Source organism: Tiliqua scincoides, chromosome 1 (assembly GCF_035046505.1).
Source record: "Tiliqua scincoides isolate rTilSci1 chromosome 1, rTilSci1.hap2, whole genome shotgun sequence".
NCBI classification, from domain to species: Eukaryota; Metazoa; Chordata; class Lepidosauria; order Squamata; family Scincidae; genus Tiliqua; species Tiliqua scincoides.
The window spans coordinates 88,416,854-88,434,442 of NC_089821.1; the positions used below are offsets into that span (position 1 = coordinate 88,416,854).

The 17,589-nt window shown below is 43.8% G+C and overlaps 1 protein-coding gene and 1 pseudogene across 1 annotated transcript in view; one reads left to right on the top strand and one right to left on the bottom strand.

Moving 5' to 3' along the window:
* Positions 1-17,589, bottom strand: part of LOC136645284 (von Willebrand factor D and EGF domain-containing protein-like) — a 207,787-nt gene that overhangs the window by 80,290 nt on the left and 109,908 nt on the right. The window contains exons 18-20 of the mRNA XM_066621524.1: positions 16,697-16,916; positions 9,902-10,039; positions 2,290-2,442 (exon numbers count right to left, since the gene is read on the bottom strand). Of these exons, the coding sequence (XP_066477621.1) occupies positions 2,290-2,442; positions 9,902-10,039; positions 16,697-16,916 (511 nt within the window). The remainder of the gene's footprint in view (positions 1-2,289; positions 2,443-9,901; positions 10,040-16,696; positions 16,917-17,589) is intronic.
* LOC136637656 (5S ribosomal RNA) lies at positions 3,255-3,374 on the top strand (annotated as a pseudogene).

Sequence of the window (17,589 nt, forward strand, 5' to 3'; positions counted from 1 at the left end):
CCATTGCTGTGGCTGGCACTTTTCCAGTCAAATGCTCCCCTTACATTGAAGGGACAAATGCCTCCTTACCTCAAGGAGACCTCCAGCCTGCAAAATTCCCCCACAGAATGCAGCGCAAGCCATTCCGGTGCTGCTGCATCAGCATGGGGGAATTCCATTAGGATTGGACTGCTTGTTAAGTTTGCATAGGGTGTATGAGCGTGAGCATTGACAAATATGGAGCCAGAATGGGAAAAAGCACTGACACAACGTCACATTCTTTTATTCCACACTGATGAGAGATTATCATAGCGGTAACGGTGGCACATTTGCAGTCGCCTTCCTCTTCTCCCTATAATAGTCACCTGACACATATACATTTAGCTGATGAACATTTTCCTGCCACATCATGCCCGAAAGAGCTTTACCTGCTTATGTTCTGCATGTCAGATCCTTCTTAAAACAATGGAAGGATTTTTGGCAATGCTATAAGTAACTTTGGATAACCCCCTTTCACTACTCTCAAGTTGTCCTCATATAGGTGCACTGGGAAAAATGTTCTGCACTTCCTGGCTTATATTACTAAACAGATGACATCCTTACATGCTGCTGGCCTGTGGCACACAGTAAAAACAAAAATAAATGCTTGGATTATTAACACATGCTACCATGAGCCTTGGGTTCATGCACTCCCTCTACACATTTTGTCCCCTTTGTGCCCTTGTATGCAAAGAGAAAAAGCATCTGTTCCTGGTTTGTGGCAAGCATAGTTCAACATATCATCTGAGCCCAATTGTCCACAAACTACAATTGGGATCTGCAATCAAACTGTGGCATCCAAGCATGCTCTGTGGGTAGATTGTGGTTTATGCAAAGCAAATGCTGCTGGATCTAATAAGCTATTTACCACAAAACAGACACTGAAGTTTCATAAGAACATAAGAACAGCCCCACTGGATCAGGCCATAGGCCCATCTAGTCCAGCTTCCTGTATCTCACAGTTGCCCACCAAATGCCCCAGGGAGCACACCAGATAACAAGAGACCTCATCCTGGTGCCCTCCCTTGCATCTGGCATGCCCTCCCTTTCATCTGGCATCTCCCTTGCATCCTTTCTAATTAGATGAACATCAAGATCTGCCTTATTTGTCCATCTAGGTGAATTCTGTCTCTATTTACCAGCAATGACCCCCCAGCGTTTCAGGCAGGGGTCCTTCCGCACTCTACCTAGAGATAGATAGCTGTAGGCATGTACAGTATGGATGTATTTTTCACTGACTTTCTAAAAAATTCAACATGGTTAATTACAATAAATGTTAAAAATACAGTTCAAAGTACACTAAAAAAAATAAACACATTCACAATGCCTTCTCCTTCGTCTTCCCTGGTGATGCCCTTTGAAATCACCTCACAGCTAACATCTTCCACTGAGGAGCTTTGAGACAAGGGAGTAGGGCTGAGCAGGTAGAATTCCCTCAACCTATTATGGAGGCAAGTCTTCCCCAGTTGACAAGGTCTGAAACCAGAGACCACCCTTATGCAGCTCATGTGCTCCACCACTGAGCTAGGGTCCATCTCCTCCCCTCACATACTGACAAAGAGAAGGAATGAGTGTGTGTGCCTGGGATTCTAGGCTTACTGTACTCATTAGATTACACCAGGGGTCTTCAAACTTTTTGGCCAGCGGGCCATATCAAATATCTGGTATGGTGTAAATATCTGGTATGACCGGGAAAAGAAATTAAATATAAAATTTAAATAAATACATTAGAGATGGAACTTATATGAATGAATAAATGAATGAATGGGCTCAAATTTCCACATCACAGGAAACACTTGGAGAGTGTTCTGAGGGCCAGAGAGGCCTCCTCTACACCCAGAAAGGCTTCTAAGGCCTTCAGAGGGCACAAAAGGTTACTTCCAGTTTTTTGCAAAAACCTGGAGGTGATGCTTTTAGGCCTTTAGAAGGTGTTCTGAGAACTAGGGAGGCTGTGCACAGCCTCCCTGGCCCTCAGAACACCCTCTGGACACAACTGGAGCACAGCTCTAGTCGTGTTCAATCAAGGGGGCCAGAGGCTCTCAGGGGATCAAAGTCTGACCACAGGTCAAATATAGGTTCGCTACAGATCGCATCTGGCCCCCAGGGGTTTGGAGACCCCTGGATTGCACCATGGATTAGTGTTATGCCTATATGTTTATATGCACCAACTATGAAGGAAACTAATTTTTCATCACAGATGTCAGTTCTGCACATAAAGTACAAACTCTGAAAAGAAAACCCACAGCACTCATTTAATCACACTACACTTACCAGACACATTGCTAGCACTGACATGTGCAATTGTAGGAACTGTCTTTTCTTCTAGGACTTTCAGTGGCCGTTTACTCTCCATCTTTTTCAATTCACCTTTGGTATTATGATGATCAGTAATGAAAGCTCTCATTGTGTCAGCAGTGTCCTCTGCTATAATAAAGGAGAACAGAGGTGAAAAAAGACACAGAGTTTTTGCTGTGATTGATGAGGGATATGAAGACTAACATCAAATCAGATAACTTTCCAGGTTGTTTATCATGGAAGCCAACCAGGGGACAAAGGCAATCTAATGAGTCAGCATCTGGAGTTTCATCAAAACAAGACATCATTTAGTGAGCCCAATCCACAGGTCACCAAGGGCAGGAGACAAAGACTAGGCTATCACAACGACCTTTGATATGGTATCTGTGGGAGAGAGAACAGAACTGACACAGTACTATTGCCCATTAGAGAAAAAAGAAGGCACCTTGGCATGACTCCATCTCAAGTCCACATTTATGTTGGTGGACTGCTGCCAAGCTACACTACAATGTCGCCAGGCAGTAGCTGGCTCAGGAGTAATACTTTGGACACTCTTGCTTAAAGTACTCAAGGAAATAAATCAAGCAAAGTGTCCATAGGAGACTATTTAAAATATTAATTTCCTCCAATAAGTTAGAGGCTGAATATTCCACTTGGAGTCATGTTTCAAAGCAATTAGCTACTGGCAAGCTTCAACAGGGCAATGAGAAGGAATGTGTGAATATGTTCAATCAAATGGTGGAAACCATTACGCTTCGTGGCTTTGTAGTCACAGATTGCTAAGTGGCCACCAGGAGGTAGGATAGGCCTGAGGGAGGTGATCTCTGCAGGCAACTTGGACATCGGTACAACAGTTTACAGAGCTTTGCTCTAAGTGGCATGGTAAGCCTAGGAATGAGAACTGAGAGTCTGTGTGAGGGGGAAAAACGGATTCTCTGAGAATAGATAGCAACTGTTACCCTGCACATGCCCGATCTCATCTGATCTTGGAAGCTAAGCAGGGTCAGGCCTGGTTAGTACTTGGATGGGAGACCGCCTGGGAATACTGGGCGCTATAGGCTTATACCATAGTCTTTCGAGACTGAAGGTTGCCAACCATTGTGCCAAATAAATGTCCACCGAAAGGAGGAACCCAGACAGGCCAGATAGGAGGAACCCAGATAGAATGCATAACCCAAATCAGATGCTTCATCATCCCACTGCAAAACCCAGCCGCATGACAGAACAAGATCTGTTGTGCCAGAGCTTGATGTCAGGCTGTTAGTGGATCTGTAAACTTTTAGAAGTGCAACCTGTAGAGAGCCCCAAACTGCTGGGCTCTCATACTGCACTGTTCTGTCCACTCTGGGACTAGTTCAACAATGTACTTTAACTCTGCACTAACAGTGACCAAAAAAGCAAAAACAAACCCTCTAACCTGTTACAGTGCAAGACTAGGCCAAAATATCTGAATAAGAACTGACTTGTCAGATGTCAGCCAGGACTGGGAATCTGGAACACTTTTTTGTCTTCCTCTCTGGTTGCTGTGTCTTTACATAAGAAAAGCACTGCAATATGAGTCCTAAGGCTCATCAAGTTCAGCAACCTTTCTTTCCTCTGGGAAGTCTAGAGGAGTTATAAGCAGGAGACACACACCTCTCCTGCCATTTCTGCCTGACAGCTGGTATTCAGAGGCATACAGAACCATGCACTGTGTAGTCATCATGGCTAGTATCCATGACTCCTTCTTTGCCTTCCAGCTTTGCCTTAATGCCTTTAAGGTAGTCAAATGCAAGGAAGGACCAGGATCCTCAACCTAGTACACTTAATAGTTGTGTACAAGAAGAATTTTTGTCATGCAGAAATGAAATCAGTGCAGATGATGACTGTTTTCATGATCTGTGCAAATGATGATCTTCTCCTCAACTTTGAAATATACAGAAGCCATATCTTTTTACATCAGGTCAGCCTATACACCATAGCATACACAGGAGTTGGTAGGATAGGCAAATTCAATAGAAGCTGGGTGGTGGCTGGGCAGCTGTATCCTTCAGAACCAAAACAGATGTGATGCACAACATCTGTGATGGGATGTGTTGACAGAAATATATTTCCCTTAAGGCAGCCACACAGGCTCTAGTTTTTAATTGGTGTGGAAATGCTGGGGAAGGAAGCGTTTGACTTTTCCTCAGGGCCATTTCCCTATTTGAATAATTCCAACAAGCTGCTATCAGCACCCTGCTGGGGAGGCGGGGTGAGGTGAATACAAGTGAATACATGGTGAATACATCATAACAGCTTTAGGGAGAAGGGAATGAGATTTGGAAAATGGTGTAAGGGAAAGGGTTAAACACCACTCACCCGGCATTGCTGTTCCAAGCAGAATGGGAGCTGTTACATGGTCAATTTTTAATCTCTGAAATAAAAATCTCCAATTTTAATTTCCTTTTATTTCAAGGTGTGAAGGAGACACTCATTTATACAACATGTACTTGGTGCTAAGTGCCTGCCTAGGGAGTCTAGACCAGACCAGTAACATGTCTATTTACAGGACTGATGGCGAAAAGCTACATATGCACAGGCCAGAAAGGTCACACTTTTAATGAGAATATGTAATCACCTTTAATTAATACCTGGATTTCAATGCTGTTAATGTCAATGGAGACATGTTTACTCTTTTAATTCAAATGGAGTTTCCATACCTCCAAAACTCAGATGAAGCCTTCCAGCCCCAAATCCTACTGGAAAATTATATTTGGTACCTGTGACAAAACCCATCTCCTAAAGACTCCTGAGTTTAGGAAACACTTTTGTAAAAACAAAGGAAAAGATTTCACACCTCCAATGGTTCTTACCAACCCCACGATTAAAGCAAAATTCAGGCGTAAGCCAAAGGACCTCAACTAGCCACTGCAGCCTCAACTGGGTGGGAAAAACAGATCAGGGTTGGGTGGGCAGAACCCAGACGGGGTCTTTAACTTGCAGTATAGGATCCCCTGATTGAGTCACCCCACCAAAAATTCCAAAGGATTCTATGGGGGGGAAAGGGCATTACACTCTCATGATCTTCCTTTTTCACCTTCACCCCCACCTTGCTTCTGTGCATCTTGAAAACCCACTGGCACTGCATCAAGTTCTTCCTATTACAATTACTGTAGTGATGGCAGACTTATGACCCACATGTCAAAGGTGACAAACCATGATGTTTTGGTGACATGCCAGCATTCACCAACAGGCGACAACTGAGTTTATTTTACTTCTATTTCTTTTTTGTAATTATTTGATGTTTAAATAATACATAGCAACACACCTGATTGACTGTATTTTTTTTTTTAATGTATACAGAAATAATTGTTTCTCTGTTTCTCGGGGTGGGGGGGGGGTGACATGCCCATAGAGTCAAGTTAGGTATTTTCCAAATTTTTGACATGCCAAGCCCAAAGGTTCTGCCATCGCTGGTCTAGATTACAGTGTGAGTTACTTACTTTCGTTCGGTGCCAGTCTGAACCCACTGTTTTGGCTTCGTGACCAAAAAACCACTACGTTCTTTTGCATCTGTCAATCTCACCTCTATTTTCCTTTTCCCACCAAATTATACAGCTGTGCCACCACAAGGATCCTGGCACATGTTTATTACTCTCCCCCCCCCCCCGGTACATGCATATGCTTTAAAAACATATGGAACAGAGCCCAAAGGAAGGTCCAATAATGAATCTCCCATGTCATGTGTTTCAAGAAATCAAGAATAATTCTTTATCTCAAATACTTAGGAAATAGCAACTTCAGGTGGACCAGGAATGCGATCCCAGACAAGACTTGGACCAAACCCTGTAGAAAATATTCTCCGAGAAGGAGACACTTGGCAATGAAGAATTGTTTTCCTTACTCTAGTGAGTCTTCCCAGTCAAGTTGTGTACGGATGTCAGAGAAAGCTTCTTAAAACCTGTGCCTGTGCAAGTAAGCATCCATATATTGGCTACACACAAATCAAGGAAGCCACAAAATGGGCTGAAAATCAAGCCAAAAACTAGAAAACAGTTATGATCAGGGAGGGAAATTGTAAATTTAACCACAACAATGTTTAATCAACTTTGCAACAGACAGTATGTTGGTTCTAGGATTCCTGAATTGCAAACTCTTCTTGCAGTCATCCACACATATGCACACTGCAGCATTCTTCCACAATTAACAAAAGGAAGAACGAGACCCTTGACCCTTCCATCTGTCATTTCTTTTTTCTTCTTCTCTTCATTGAAGGTTAATAGACACATATACAGGAACAGAAAAATCAGGAAGGCAGGTGGCTGGGATTCTCAGGAGTGTTCATAAATTATTTGATGCATAATGAAGTGAATGATTCATTAAACACATTAAACATCCACTGTAACACCAGCTCAGGGCGCTCAGAGCATCTATTCCCAGAGACAGTATTGTTCTTGCACACACACACACACACACACACACACACACACACACACACACACACACATGTTTTTGCTGCCAGGAAGGTCTTCCTCCTCTGTAATCATGGCTTTTTTGAGGTCCTTCAATGCAACCAGCTCAGGCCTCTCACTTCTGTGCCTCAGCAAACATAAAGACAAAATGAGGCCAGTGATTTACCAGGGACTGGAACCAGAAAATAAGGATTGTTTTTGGTGACCCGAGACAGTTGAAGCATATGGAAGCTTACTGCAGTTTTCAGTGGTCAAAGCATGGAGTCTTCATTCCCCTGCTTTAGCTCACTTTTCTTTGCCCAAATTTTACAGAAGAAGAAAAATTGAGCAAAAAAGAATAAAGGCATGTCCCAGTATCCCCCAGTCCAGATTCCTCCCGCGGATACCAGGGGACCATGGATACTGCAGACGTCTCCCCTCATCCTCCTGCGGCTCTCCCACATGCCCATTACATCATTTTATACACTTACTGGGGCAAAAATCTAGTCAATGGGCAGCCCAATCCTGAGCTGCCCGGGGCGCCCAGGCTTGGAGGCATCAAGAAGGGCTGCCAGTGGATCCTGCGCCTCCCGAGCTACCATGGGAGACGGGGACTTTTGTCCCCTTCTCCTGGGTAAGGTAAGCAGCCCCGCAATGGGGTTACACACTTTACCGTAAAGTAAAGGCACTCATGTATGGCGCACAGCCCTTCACAAGTGTCCTGGATCCTGCGGAGCAGAGCCTGCTTTCCATCCCTCCCCCTGGCATGCCTCCTCCCCGCCCTCTCTCTGCCCCCCCGCCGGCCTCCCCTCCCCAGAACCCCTCCTCCCTGCCCCCGTCCCTGCCCCCGCTTGCTGTGCTGCTGCTTGGTGGTCCGGGAGACCGCTGAGCCACGGAAGCTGGGCGACCAACCTGCGCTAGCCCAGCACCGGCCGGTGCTGGGCTAGCTAGCACCGGCGGGAGCCCGGTGGTGAGGCTGGCAAATGTGCCTTATGGCACGTTTGCGACAGTGCTCAGTGGCACAGAGCCGTGCCACTGAGCACAGGATTGGGCCCTAAAGTGAAGGAAGTGATGTTCTCCTTAAGCAGCCAGAATGGTTAAAGAGAACACCAGTGAGGACAGCAGGAAGATGCTGCTGCTGTTCCTTTCCTTGCTGCCAAAAGCAGCCTGTTTAAAGAAGAAGGTGCCTCTGGTAAGTGTTTAAAATAGTTTAATGGCCATTTTTGGAATTTTAAAAAAATGCATAAGTCAATCAGATTGCAGCGTTTAGCTGAGCTTAGTACATAATTAAGGAATTTGTATTTTTATACATGGTATAAATACCTTTGCCATACAGTAGATGATCCCAAAACCTGATTCTCTTCTTTAGAAGCCTTATAAAATACATATATAATACAGGGGGGCCTTGGTAGCCATGGGGGATCCGTTCTTGGACACCCATGGATACAGAAAACTGCAGAGAAGCAAATAAGCCCACAGAGGCTGGGCAAATCTGCCTGAATCCTCTGTGGGTTTCAGAATGGCTGTTAAGCTCTCAGGAAACTGGCTTTGGAGGGCTCAGGTTGAGCTAAGCAGGGCCTCTGAGAGGAATTCTAACAGGGGGTTAAAAGTTTCTAAAGAGGGAGGGGGTGAAACAGTGTGGGGGGTGGCAATGGAAGTGCAAAGAATGGAGGCAAAACAGGCAGGGAGAAAGTGGCAACAGCCAGAATAGTCTTTGGAGCCCAGGTCTATCAGTCTTCTCAATGCAGAGCTCAGGTCTACCTGCCTGCCCAGCCTGGCAGCTAGATACAGTAATACAGAAAACCAAACACACTCCTAAGTCTCTCTAAAATCTTTCAAATATAGAAAATCATTGCAGGAGATGAGTAGCATTGTATTTAGGCTCACAGTAGAATGGAAAGTGTCCTGTGTACACCAAAATGGACTTCTGCAGCAGCTGTAGTCCCGCAGCTGTACCTCTGAGCTCCATTACACTCCTTCATGGTAAGTAGATCCACACACCAAAGAGTTACTGTCGCAGGTCGTTTTCCTCTCAGATGTGACACTATTAAGGAATGTGTGCATTCCTGGGCGTGGTGTGAATGGCCTGTGGTAGTAGTTGTTGCCATGTGCCCACAGTAATGCCCCCAACATCCTGCGTGCAGTGAGTCTGGGTAAAGTCAGAAAATGCAAAATCCCAGGAACCTTCTGGGCCCCCTCCTTTGGCTCCTGGGCCCCCTGGGCCCGGGTACAACTTCCCCCCTTTACCCCCCTCTCCTAGGCCCTGGGGCCAAGTCTGGCTCAATGCAGGTCTGGAGGACCTGCACTGAGCCAGACCTACGGGTAGAGAATCTGCAGATAGAGAGGCTCCAACTGTACAATCCTATGCATACTACTCAGAGGTTACCCCATTCAGTTTAATGGAATAGGCAGCCCAATCCTGAGCTGCCTGGAATGTGGGCTGCCACAGCGCCAAAATGGCAACCACAGCATACAATGTGGCATCTGTGCCACATTGCCAGACTGCGTGGATGCCACGCACTCTGCGGCAGCTCCTTTTGTCCCCTTCTCTCAGATAAGGGAAGCAGCCCCGCAATGGGGCTACTCAATTCTGTGGCGGTTCTTGAGCTAGCGCAGAATCAGAGAGTCCCATATTGGACTGAACAGCCCCACATGGGGATCAGGATCTGGTGGAGCTACACCAGTCCTGCCCTCCACCCACTTCGCTCCCTCCCTCCCTCCACCACACCTCCTCCCTGCCTGTTTTCCTCCCCTCCTCCTCCGCTCTGGAATGCCACCTCCTGCTACCCCAGACACCTTCACTCACCTCTCGCCACCATGCAGTCCAGGCAACCATTGGGTGGAGGAACATGGGCCCAGCACCAGAGCTAGGGTGCCTCTGCCACTGGGCCCATGATAAGAGCTTGCAAACATGCCTTATGGCATATTTGTGACAGTGTGCCTCAGCAATGAGCCGGTGCGCACTGGTCAGGATTGGGCCCTTATTCTGAGGTACATGTGTATGTGACTGCAGCCATAGCTACTCATATTTTTTTATACATCTCCTATCATGCCCATCAGCAGACTCTGATTTGTACAAATGAACTGAATTTACACCTTCAAGTACAAGCGCAAAACACCTGTTTGCATGCCGATCGAAGCAGAATTGAGCAGCAGCTACTGAAAGGAATACTCACTTCTGCACATTCTTCCATCGCCCTCAGTCCCACTAGGGCAGCTGCCACAGACATAGGATCCCAATGTGTTTGTGCAAGAGACCCCAGGAAAACAAAGATGCTCTTCACATTCATTTAAATCTTCCTGACAAGTCTGTCCTGTGGCAAAACAAAGCGGAGGTTAATAAACAGAAAAAAAGTCCACTTAATCCACAGCTTAACATTCACACATACTAGGCATGACTCTCCGCTGTAAACCCATTGCGGGATATGCCATTCACTTGCCACCCAAACTCCCCACTGGTTCATTTAAGCCTGCTATTGCCTCACTGCTTATTACTGTCAGCTTATTGCTATACAAAACATGGAATCTTGAGATTTATACAGGAAAATGTGAGCCACACAAGGTGAACACATTCCTGTTGTTCTCAAATGCGCTCTGTGTGTGTGTGTGCCACACTTTTGCTGTGTTAATCTTTTCTGCTGGAAACAGGATAGCGTATTCAGAAACCCAGAGTCAGATTTTGGGCCTTTGGCAGTCAGATTGCCTCCAAAAAATAGCTTTATCTGCTCCTGTGCATTTAAGAGAGGTTTAAGAGAGATCTGATAAACAGAAATCAGCAGACGCAGCTCTTCATGACACAGAGCTAAATAACATCCACTCTTACACACACAAACACACACCCCCAATACAGATCATACATCCAGGTCCCACCTGTACAAAAATCACAAAAGATACAATAAATAACATAGTACAGTACAAAACAGTACAACAAAAACAGAAACAATAATACAACAGGCCACATCATAACAAAAACAGTTAACCAGTGTGCTTTTCTGCAGTTATCTTGTTTCACATTTTTATACTACTCTTATACCATGCTTCCTACAAGGACCTCAGAATGGTCTGCACAGATCCAGAAGGAACATCATAAAGAGCCACTAGAAAAATACACTGTGTTGGAATGAAGAGGGATAGTTATTCTTCTCCTGGTAAATATACAAAGGGTACTGCTTGGAAAAGAAAGTGCCTTTGTGCACATTTGACAGAACAAAGAGGTAAATCTGATTTGTTTTTATTATGTTTGCTTTTAGTGATCACTGTAACATCATGGGTAAAGAAATTAGTTTTTAATTAACAAATAGCACAAATTCTTTTTACAGTGATTGTTGGGGCTGCAAGCTTTCTCTACTAGCTATGTTCTTGCGCATTTAAACTCCACCTACTGCATTTCTGCATGTCTGTTGGCCACTGAGCCCAGGAGCAGGTCCAGTAAAAGGGCTGGCAGTGCTATTTAAAATGATGGAGGAATACACTTATGTAAAATGTAGAATAATATTCTGAATGTTCTGTACTTGCACAAAAACCATCAAGACTGCAGGATGTCTACATGTCAGGCATCCTTGACAGATACTTTCTAAATGTTATTTCTACAGCTCCCCAGTACCAGTTATTCTACTGCTAAACTGCTCTTCTAATTATCTTATTGCTAGAACTCAACTTAATCTCCCTTCTTCTGGTCAAAACTTGTTGGATCTTGTTAAGTAGACAGGGTAAATAATTGATCCCATTCTTTCTGACAGCTCTCAGATATAAATGAAAACTGTCAGCATATCCCACCTTAATCTTCTTTTCTCTGAACTTAAAAAGCTCCAACATACTCAAATCCTATAATGTTTTGTCATATGATAGAAGAGCTCACTTTGAAAAATGAGATTGTTTTCTGAGAATGGCTGCATAATTAGAAGCCTTGAAGGAACATGAAAATGTCTTCCTGTTTATAATCTGACCATTGTTGAAGAGGTCTATTTCACTAATCTTGGACATGCTTTTAGGATTGCCATTGCATCAGAAATGACCCTGTTTCTCCTACTTTTTTATTGGACAGATGGGTGGCAATAACCTCCATTCATTTTAGGGTTGTAATCTGCAGTTACAGATTCTTAAGCTTACACCAAACCAGGCCTCTGTGCAGCGTGTCAAACATTTCTTTAAGATCAAGGAATGCGGTAAATATCTTTGATTGCAGTGGAGCTGTCTGCCAAGAAATAATGTGGGATAGCGTCACACAGTGGTCAATAGCTGAACTGCCTGGTCTAAATCCAGTTTGCTCTGGGCCTAAAATTCTATTGGTGTTAATCCAGTGGGTAAGTTTATTCAGTAAGTAGATCGCATATAGCTTGCCGCAAACTGAAATAAGGCTTATTGGCCTAAAATTAGAGGGGCAACTACTATCCCCTTTCTTAAAAATGAAAACAATCACAGACTATAGTCAAGCTTTAGGTATATTCCCAGTTCTGTTGATCACAGTAAAGAGCTCAGCCAATATAGGTGCCCACCAATTAGGAGTCACTTTGAATAAGTCAAGGGGGATTAAGTTAGGTCCCGCAGCCTTGCCAGCTTTTAACTGGTTAATTAGATCCAGAATATCAGCTTCAGAGACAGGAGGTCACTCAGGGAGGTCAACCAAAGATCATAAATCAGAAGCATGTGAAGATACAGCAGAGTCAAAATAAAGCTCTCTAAAGTGAGATGACTAAGCTTGTGCTGAGATCTTGGGCAGAAGATCAGAATTTTTGAAAGGGGCTGAAGACATAAATCACAACACCACTTGCCAAAAGAGCCTAGAATTATTACATGAAATTTCCTTAGCAAGGCAGTTCCAGTGCTTCATTGTTACCTGGTACTCCTGCGTACTAACAGCCTCCAAAAGCTGGTGGCACAGAGTAAAATAAAGGGGCAGCAAGAGAGAAGGGGGTGATTGGAGGCACCTGGCCCAGGGGCCTGACTGATCCATTCATTTTGGCACTGCCACCTGCCTCCACTTCTTTATGGCTCAGTTTTGCTAACCTTTGCTATTGGATTAGGATGGATGGTCTCTCTCTTCACCAGTAGGCATCACTCCCTTTACCGCTAAGCTATGCCCTATTACCAGCTTGTTCTCCTAAATTTTTAAGGCCCGGCAGTTGTGTAAACCACCAGGCTCTCTGCCTTGTGACATGAACAGGCGCTGCCTCAGAAATCTGTTTTTTTATTTAACTGACCTCGAAACCAAGGCCAGGTTAGAGAAAACATTTTAAGGATGTAAGGAAAATAAAGGAAATTATTGGGCATTTGAAAGTTGCAGTGGTGCCACTAGGGAGATGTGGGTCATACTGGGTGACGCAAAGGGGGGTGACTCCACTATTGGCCAAAATTTTTAATATCTTGATATTTTGAATAATACCATCATGTTATATATAATTTGATGCAAAATTCCATGCAGAATGCAATGAAACAAACTGCGTTGAGATAACTCTATTCTATCAAAAGTTATAGCCAAAAGAAAATCAGTGGGGGAAGGTTGATGGTGCATCACCACATTCACCACCCAGGTGTTGCCCTACCCATTGCTTGGGAGGAGGTCCATCATGGAGGTGATGCCCGGCCTCCTGCACTAGGTGACGCAAAGCCTGCTGAAGCACTGGAAAGCTTGTCACTGATTTACCAATAAGGCCACTAGAACTTTTACCAGAACTCTGGAAAAGACAGCTGGTATTTAAAAGCGGCATGATTTTTTCCTGTTGAAATTTTTACAAAGCTTTCAAAGGCACAAAAATCCTCAAACATTACCTTTTTTCACTGTTGTGCGCATTGATTAGCTGCTCTTGTTTTTCCCCCACTGTTGCTGATCGAACAGCTTGTTTACAAAAGGCCTTTCACAATGATCCCAAACAATCAGGGATCACATAGGGATGTCACAGATCCAGGCAGCCAATTGGATTTGGCTGAGTGATGCTATCTCCAAGGGCAAACAAAGTAAAAACCATGTATGTCAGGTTAAAGGGATATGGGGAGGAGACAAGAGACCAGGAAATGAAACCATACTGTCTTGTTTGCTAATGGAAATGTTTCCTGTCTTGCTATGTGCTGATTTCACTGCAGTGCAGTATGGCAAAATAGGGAGTCTTTTGCACATGTAACCTATTACTTTCAATGAAAAGCATATTAAAATGTATACCAAATGTGCATACCTATCTACTTTCTGATACAACAAGGTCACACAATTATAATTATATGGAACAACTGCAGGCTGAGAGTAAAGGGCATCAGTCTAGTTGTTGCTTTATCAATGTGCACACTTTCACCCCACCACAAAAATTTGAATGCCCTGCTAAGGCCCCAGAACAAATGTTTTAGGTTGTGTGTGCAAAAACATTCATGCAACTTGGTCCCTTTATAAGCTCAGCTCTGGCTGATCAATGTACTGTTGCCTCCTTCCGTACATAAAACAGTGACAACAAACACTTGCGTTCCAACACTCTGAATATCTGAAAATGCTTTTAGATGCCCCAATGGGAAGACACATGATGGAAGTTTAAATTACTGCGAATGAACTCTGAGCCTGTGCTCGACTTAGACATTTCCATTGATCCTGCTCATTTTTGTTTTTGCCCCTTTACCTGTTCCCTGTGCATGGATCTGAAATTACTGCTGTCCTATCAATGACAGTAGAGAGGGATTAAGATGCGACTTGTGTTTCTGTAGGCAAGACAGCACTCTTTACTCTTTTGGCATGTTGCTTCTCTAGAGATGATACTTAAGGTACTCTCTGAACAGTTAGCGTTTTGTTCCTACTCTCTGTTTGCTATCATTTGTAAAGTTGTGATGCAAAAATGGTCTTGTCACTTGAGCAGTAGCAGCATTGCCTCCTCGTTATATTATTGATGGCTTTCTGGGGAATTGAGACATAAACACAACATCAAGGATAAGCTTTTATTGCTGTTACAGAAGTTGCCCTCAAGTAAAATCATTTACCTCCCAGCTGGCTTTCAGCTGCACTTGTGCATAATTTTTTACCTGCCATTAAAACACTGAGCGAGATTCCAGTGTCGCTCAATCATTTCTTTATTTTGTTTTCTTGTTTCCCCACGTTTGAGATTTTTCAGGTCAGGAAAATAACTGCTAAAACAATGAATATTTTATTTAAATGACCTAAAGGGAAAAGGAGAGTAATTGAAGCAGGTCTCTTTTCCACCATATGACTGTGGCCTTGTGCATGAGGCTGTTATCAAACGTTGATTAGTATCTGCCCAGAATGGTCATTATTTCAAAAAGCAGCTGTTTCTTTAAGTTAATTGAAAAAATATCTCTAAAGATTTGGGGTTTTAGAAAAAAACAGATAAACTGCCGATAGCAGTAACGATTCTTGTGACACCTTAAGGATGAACCAGTCCATTTCAACATCAGCTCTAGTGGACTATAGGGCACTTCACTGGGTGCACAAATTGTAATCCTCAGCAGGCAGGTATATATACAGCAGCATAAAGACAAAAATATTGAAACCAGGGGAGTCCGCCAGATAGTGGAAAATTAAAGTGGCCTTAAAAAGATAAGAATGGTGTCAATTCACAATTGGTGATAACAACCTCATGGCAAAGCTAAGTTAATTAACTCTGTAATGTGATAAAAATTCATTGTCCTTAATAAGGCCTGCTGAGATGGTGCTCAGGGAGTCAGTACTGTGGTAGTGATAGTCACCCAGGTTTATGTAGTCACCCACAATATTTGCCTGAAAACAGTGGAGTCACAGTTGCTTCCCTCATTTATGAATTAAAAGTAGGCCTGCTTATTACAGAAGAACAGAGAGAATCTCATGTCTATGGACTACTTCGAACCATAATCTCTTACTGTAGCTGCTTTCATGGAAAGTATTGCATCCCACTGTAGCAGATGGGAAGAAAGGAAAAGTCATTTCCAAAGAAAGTCACAGAGGAACCATGATTGCTTTCCCCTTCCTTAGAGCTTCCCACATAAACTTGCTCACCTGATACAGTCAGCTGGGATGACCCTCCAGCATCCTCCACCAAAATCAGAGGCATCTGACTCTTTCTCAATGAACCTCTAACTTTTTTTTTTTAATCTCCTTTCCAGCAAGCTTTTGGCTTGCAGAGCATCCAAAATGTTATTGCGTTCCCAGCATGTTTTTAGTGACTGTCCGTCTGCTAATTTTGCTGCTTTTATTGTTGTTTTATTGTGAGTTCAAAGCTGGTTGTAAAACATCTCTTGTGTTTTTGTGAAAGCAGAAAGGCGAGACATAAGTGAAAATAATAATAAAGAGGAGAATGCAGAACCTTAGGAAAAGACAGGTATATGACAGAAAGGAAGACAGGATGTGAATGGCCTTGCTACAAGTTTTAGCAAGGTGGCTGAGATTAAGAGAAGGCATGGAAGAGAAAGATCTCCTAATTCCAAAGTATTTGCTACCATTGGAAGAAATTTAAGGCCCAATTCTGTCCTCGAGATATGCCAGTGCATCTCCACACACTGGTACAACAGGAGCCCAGCTAGTGCAGAAGCCGACTGACACATCATGTCTCTCCTTCAGCACTAATTTAAGAGTAGGTATTCAGATGTGTGAATGCTTCCTCTGTCTGCAATTCCTACCTATAAGAACCAAACCAGCCCTTGGCTTTCTGCAGAAGTAACATGCTGTGGAACAGGGAGTTCACAGATAGCTACAAATAGTGGTGGAGTGGCCACTCTCCATCAGTCTCAATGGCCAATCTTTATGCTACATAACAGTGGAATCATTTGAAATGGCATCCATGTGAAGAGTAGAGTGGCAAGGCTCTGCCAGCTCCCACCTGAATTATGTGCAATTACATAGGGAGCAAATCCCTGTGACAAGTGGCTCTACACATGACTCACACTGTTTGCAAATGATGAGGAAACCTTCAAATAGCCTCTGTTGGGCAGTTGTATGATATGCCTTGAACCATAGAAGCATATAAATTGAAAATAAAAAAGACAATCCAAATTTAAGCTCAACTTACCTTTCCAGCCTGCTGGACATTTACAAATGTAGCCACTGATGTCATCAACACAGGAGCCAATCCCACAGGGGTTTGATTTGCAATAGTTAAGGTGGTTCTGGCAAAGTCTCCCTTCAAATCCAATGGCACATACACAGAGATATTCACCAGTCCCTGGAGGGAAGTTAATGTTGGTGATGCATGTTCCTCCATTAAAGCAGCCACAGGGCTTCACTGAAACCTAGAAAAGACCAGAACTGGGAGAACGTTTCTTCACCTTGATTGCTGCACTTCAATGGCACAATCAACCAATTACTTTTACCAAAGAACATAGTTTCTATACCCCAAAAGCCTTGTTTTGTACAAAACAGTTATTTCCATAAAATGTATGTTTGTATGTAAACAGGAGTTAAACATAAAAAAGATACATAATGTGCTATATTGCCTGCAATGTTGCTGAAACACAATGCTCCCAGAGGCATCTGGTGGGCCACTACAAGATACATAAAGCTGGACTAGGTGGGCCTTTCACTTGATCCAGTTAGGCTCTTCTTATGTTCTTATGAAACTAATAGCCCAATCCTATTCAGGACTGGTCCAGAGCATGCAGCAGTGCTGATTCACTGGGAATCTGTGGACTGGCTGGGGACCAGGGAGCAGTGGAGAGGTAAATAAAGAACTTTTATATTCACCTACTCCACTGTGCCATGGTCCCTAATGGGCCTATTCAGATTCACAGCAGCACTTTTGCTGGTGTAAATCTGAGTAGATCCATGGGAGGGGGGCATGTCAGGCCCAGGCCAGGGACATAGGATATCAGCACCACCATTGCTGCTGACATCCATTTCCAGCCTATCCTCGACATGCCCCCAGAGTAGCCTGATCCTTACCCCAATCCTTCTGTGGAACACCCC